Raw genomic sequence first — 6,000 nt, 5'->3', positions numbered from 1 at the left:
AAAAATCCCAGATCCATCTACTCGTGCAGCATAGACTGGAAAAGCTTGGCATTTCACTCCTATTGCCTTGTATTCAAAGCCACTTGCTCAATAATAGGACAGATATCCTAATTATACAGCTCTTTAAAACTGCTGTAACAAAAGGGGTTTGGGGGGTTCTTTTTTTTTTTTTTTTTTTTTTTTTTTTTTTTTTTTTTTTTTTTTTTTTTTTTTGCGGGGGGGAAGGGGAAAATCTGGGCAGCTCCATTAAAGGTCACAAAATCACATCAGCTGAAGATGTGCCCTGTACTGCAACGACTGACTATGAACTAAGCCTAGGAATGGAGTAACCCTGTGCTAATGAGGCAATTAGCTTCTTCTAGCCCTGCTTCTGTTGGCAGTTCCACTAGTGATCTTCTGAAGCCAGGAGCTTTTATCCCCAGCACTATAAATTGCTACAACCTACTGCAGATGGATAGTGATGGTTTGTCTTGGAGGGAACAGGAAAGTTGTGTGAACAATCTATTATCACTTAGGTCTCAAAAGATTCATTTAAACTTCACAAGACAAGAATTTGTATTTTATGTGCAAACTGGGCTTATCCTCATCCTGTCTACATTATTCATTACACTGCTAATATATATATTCTCATGTCTGTGAACAAGAAAAGTAAATATGACAGCTGACCAGATATGCACTGGATTTTTATTAATTTAATCTTAGCTTGCCAGGCTTATCAAAAAGATATACAGATTTCAAGGATTTGATATTTTTGAACTTTATGTAATACTCACACTCTCATAAATCCCTCTGACTTTTATATACACATAACCAATAAAAAAACTACAGCAGAGGAAATTAAAATAAGGTATTTGTGAGAGCTAATACATAAAACTTCACCTCCACCTGAGGAAAAAAACTGAACTATTTTTAAAACAAAAGTGAAAAATACTGTCCAAAATCTGTGCTGTCATTTGCTCCCAAATACAAACATCCAATGACAGAATATGCACAGCTTGTTTGGTACACAGTTTTTTGCCCATTAATAACTTTACTCCCAGCTAAGGAGCACTGGGACCACACTTACTCCCAGTTCTGCAGCATGCACTCTACCAGTGTACAGTCAAGTACAATGTTAGACATAGTGTCTGTCTCATTTGTAGGATTTCAGGAATAGGGAGTAATGTGACAAAACTTCTGGCATCTGAAGAACAAAGACTAGACTTTCCACTGAGAGGATATTTCTCATAAAAGATGCCCTGATCCTTGTTTTATAAAACAGTTTATTTCTCAATAGAAAAGTATATTTTAAAACACAATTATTTGCTAAGAGCAATATAAAACTACAGTTTTAACTTCATAAAAGTTTAACAAAATGTAAATATTATCTACCACTTACATTCCTATATACAGACCTTGCATTAGCTAGTTAAATAGTTGAGAGATAATAACTCAAAAATGAATGGCACACAACTACAAGATTCAAATTCCATGTTACACTGCACACTCACAGTAACACAAGGAAGAGCTTAAAATCCTCAGTCACTGGATTCTGCTTTGTTCTCTTTATAGTTATGTTCCTCTTCTCTCCGCAATAATGCACCAGTTTCCATGGTCATAGCAGGAAGAAAGTATCTGAAGCTCAGGCACATTCTCTTCTACCAGAGAACACAGCTCTCCTTCCCGAAAAACATGGTAATAACGCATGAAGGCCTTTGTATCCAACACAGCATCAGTCTGGTCCCCAACAGACACTGCTGAATCCAAAGCTGAGTCAGTGGAGTCAGTTGTTGAAGTTCTTTTGAAAAATTTGCTGGCATCAGATTTACCAGCACCATCTTTATTACAACCACAGATGTGGTCCCTGTCTTCCACTGGGCCATTTATAAATGAAGCTTTGTCCCCATTGCTCTGAGCTACACTTTGGTGTTCTCCATTTAAACTTAAATCCTTCAGTGCATCTGTGGCTGGTGACCACTGTGGTTTTTTGAGAGACAGGCTTTCCACAAACACATCATCATCATCATCTAAGCCTTGTTCATTTAACAGTGCCCCAGGGTGACCTAAATCCAAACTGCAGTGTCGTGAATGTTGAATGGGTACAGTATTGTTTGCCCAAACTCCTTCATGTTTCAGGTGCTTCATTTTGTCACTTTGCTTTCTCAGGGCTGCTTCATCAAGGGATCTGGAGAAAAACCATGAGCGGAAAGATCTTCCTAGAGCACTGTAAAACCTGTTTTCTTCCTCAGAAATTTTCATGCAGCAGGCTCTGGGTAAGCAATGGTCCACATCGCGAGAATGTTTTGAATCAGTTTCTGGCTGCAGATTGTTTTGGTAGCTGCACTCAGAGATGACAAGCTGTGCAGGGTGTATGTCTTGGCCTTTTGCACTATGGACAAACTCACCCTTATCTCCAGATTGATTTGATTCTGAAAAACGGCGTGAGCACAAGGCCTTGTTCCATGGAACAAATACATCTTGTTTCTCAAAGCGACGATTCTTTTGTTCCATAGCCCAAACATAAATCATTATTTGGCCTCCAGGTGTCAATATCCTTGCCATTTCCTTTATTGCTTTGATTCTTCTTTGTTTAGTTGAGAAATGATGTATCACTATGAAAAAAAAGAAAGGTATTATGTATTGAATATTAGTAAGGACAAAGCAGTTCCATCTTCAACCTGTTCTACATGTTCAATCATTTCAGTTCCCTCAGTCCAAATTATCACTTGCTGCAAGTCAGTGACAGCGCTGAATTTATAGGTACCACAATGGAAGTTCATCACACAATGCTCTTTTATGATTATGTTCAATGGATAAAACCAGTAAAATCTGGAAGAAGGAAATAAATCACACCCTGAAACAGAGATTCAAGAAAAGTCAGGCATATATGCTGGAGGTTTCTGTTTCTCTGTATAATCCATAACCCATTGTAACATGGCAAGCTTTCACTTAAATGCCTGGCCTTTAGGTGAGTTAGGTAGTATTGAGTGGACTTTAGTTTATGGCACAATTTTCAGACTTATTTTACTGAAAATAGAAAATCTTTTCACTGTGTAACAAATACAGCAAAATGTAGTATCAGTAAAAAGATACTTTGAACTTTTGGACCAGCACACTTGTAAGAGATCTAATGAGAAAATTTAGAAAAGTATTTGCCATTGTTTAAATTTTGTCAAATTAAATTTAATTTTTGTAAAAAAGAATGTTTACATTGCATGTCTCAGGAGTTTTGTTTTTTTAAAACATTATATTATGCTGTTAAAAAATAAAGTCAAATTTAAAATAAAACTTTTGATCACTGTATTTGGATTTTCTTTCCAGAACGATTTCCACATTTTCAAATTTCACTCCAATGTGAAATGATATTACATTTCAAGATTTCTACATTATTTCTATCTTCCTATTCATCTCGAGTATGAATGAGCCAATTTTAACAGTGAGAGAATAGCTAAGAGAACTGTTTCTCTCTAAACTCTCAGAGGCGTAAACTTGTACTGAGCTTGGATACATTGGTCATGTCGTTCTATATGTCAGTACTAGATTTGATTCAGCGATGTAAAGAGGACTGATTCCACAATTTGTTTCAAGTGGACTTGGAGTCAGCCACTTCTACATGAAAAACATTCAATCTACCCATGGAACAGCAGACAATAGCATATGTTCTTAGCTGAAAACATTTCTCTATAAATTCAGAAAAATCTGATTATATGTGCTGCCTGACAGTAGCCAATTCTAGTTGTAGAAACAGTGTTAGTTCAACACTGCAGTTATGAAAAGTGCATCCAAATAGCCCTGTCTTTATTCAAAACAGATTAAATTACCAAGGGGAAAAAATGTAGCTTTATTATCACAAGCCAAGAAAAGCATTCTTGGCAGTTAACAAGGCTCTCACAAGCTACTGAGAATACAAAAGAGACAACTCTGAGAAGAGTTTCCCATCTATGTAGTCAGTGTTTGTTTCCAGGTACTCCTGACTTCAAAGAATCTTTTTGCAAAGTTTGAAAAAAAAATTTTAAAAATTGAATTTTTTGGCACAGGATAGGGAGAAGGGAACAGATATTTTCTTATACTGGAGTTAGGCCATATATCACCCCAGAACCTCCTGCAAAATTTTATCAAAACTGACAGAGACAGCATACACATACAGACTTAGTTTACCAGAAAGAAATGACAATCAACCAACAGAATCTGTGCAAACTCTTTAATGAGTTAAATATTCCTTCTGGTTAGAATCACTCTGGTGGTTCTGCAGAAAAATCAATCCTATAAACATGATTATACCAGCAAATACAAGAAGAGTACTTGACTAAATACATAAATACTTGTTTTTCTCTGTAATAGGATGAAACCCACTTTATTTAGAATTAGAGAGACACAGGCATACTATACCTCTATTCAAGAAGGATTAAAATCCATTGTTGTTAAATGTACTGAAATAGCATGTGAACTTTTAAACTTGTCAGGCTTATAATTGATACAAACACTAGATAGGTATGCTATCTTTCAGACTCAGCTGATCTGATAAGCACTGAAATTATGCTACGAGACCTAAAATGTGGGTAGGGCTCACTGGTTAACTAGCCAACATGAAAGCAAAGTAATATAATTACTGTTTGTATATTAGTCACCCTTTCCTGCCACCTGTTTATGTGAAAGATACATTTTAAAAACAAATTTCTACCACATCTCAAGTAGTTTGTTGATTGCTATCAATAATAATTATCATGCTTTGTACTTTTGCTAATGCATTAAAAAACCCTGAAAGAAGCTCAATCAAGACTAGAGCTAAAAATGTAGATTGTAACTGGGTACTCTAACTACTTTTTATCCACACTTCACAAATTATACTTCTCAAATTACGAGCAGTATTTTCAAAAAGAGAGGTCAGAAGAGTTAAGATGCTGAGATGCTCTGGTCATTTTAGACAACAAGTGCTTGTATGACCCTGAGTTCTTATGAGTAAGAGAAATCTGAATTTAAATAAATCTAACACATAATAGTTAATGTGAGTTCCAAGTTCTGCTACAAAGTTTTCATTTCAATGCATTTGCTGATCAAAACAGATCCTATGGAGAAACCAAGAGTTTGTCTTGAGCATCTAATCTGTTTAAGCTTTGAAGCAGCCATGTTTAGATTAGTTTTCACTTGTTTAAAATGCATGCTGGAAGGAAATCTTTTCTCTACCACATATAAACAAACAAGTGATATGCACATTTCCTTGGTCAACAGTGCCTCTTGAGTAATGAGAGTTTTGTTTTTCCATGTTGACTACATTAATTTCAGTTATATCTCCTGTGATTCTAAGGATTTTTTTCAGAACAATTAAATGAAATGAAGCCACATGGAAAGAAAAGAACACTCAGAAATTCTCATTCGCTGGGGCCAGAATGCAGGTATGTTGTCTTACCTCCAATTGAAATGACTGCATTGAAGCACTGATCCCTAAATGGAAGGTTAAGGTTGTCACACACCAGAACTTCATCACCTTTCCTCCTTGCAATTTCTACCAGTCCTTCACAGTAATCACAGCCCAGATTATACACTTGGGTGTTGACACTGAGATACTTTCCAGTTCCACAACCTAAAGAAAAGGATACTAGGTCAGAAGTCGTATATTCCAAACATTTGGTTTCCTTCCCAAAGCAGTGAAAATAATATGAGGGCTTTCCTAATCCTAAATTTTCCTGGAAAACAAAATGAGGGTTTGTGCTGACTAGCCTAACTGCTGCAGGGTTCATTGAAATTTTATGTTCACACTTTTAGGATTGTAACAGTACCAACATGACCAACAAAATTACCCACTACAAAGCCCTGTATAATAGCAGATTATCTGTATTTCTGTGGGGAACAAGGATAAGTGCAGTAGGAGGAGGAAAGAATGGTCCTCCATAGGCACTACTGTAAATCTCTGAGAATAAAAACCCAACCGTGGTGCTTCATACTGAGTCTTTATATAGCCTGGTATATCTCATTACCAACAATGAGCATAAATGGGCACCCAGGAGAGGGTAAGGAAAGGAT

General features: G+C 36.3%; 1 protein-coding gene across 4 annotated transcripts in view; it reads right to left on the bottom strand.

The window, feature by feature from the left end:
• Positions 1–230: 230 nt before the first annotated feature.
• Positions 231–6,000, bottom strand: part of TRMT9B (tRNA methyltransferase 9B (putative)) — a 110,361-nt gene continuing 104,591 nt past the window's right edge. For all 4 annotated transcript variants that reach the window (XM_083860747.1, XM_083860749.1, XM_083860750.1 and 1 more), the window contains 2 exons: positions 5,387–5,560; positions 231–2,591 (listed from right to left, as the gene is read on the bottom strand). In XM_083860747.1, the coding sequence (XP_083716873.1) occupies positions 1,552–2,591; positions 5,387–5,560 (1,214 nt within the window). In that variant the 3' untranslated portion in view covers positions 231–1,551. The remainder of the gene's footprint in view (positions 2,592–5,386; positions 5,561–6,000) is intronic.

The sequence above is a fragment of the Zosterops lateralis genome, assembly GCF_965231275.1.
Source record: "Zosterops lateralis genome assembly, chromosome: 5".
Lineage (NCBI taxonomy): Eukaryota > Metazoa > Chordata > Aves > Passeriformes > Zosteropidae > Zosterops > Zosterops lateralis.
This window is presented reverse-complemented; position numbering and strand designations above follow the sequence as displayed.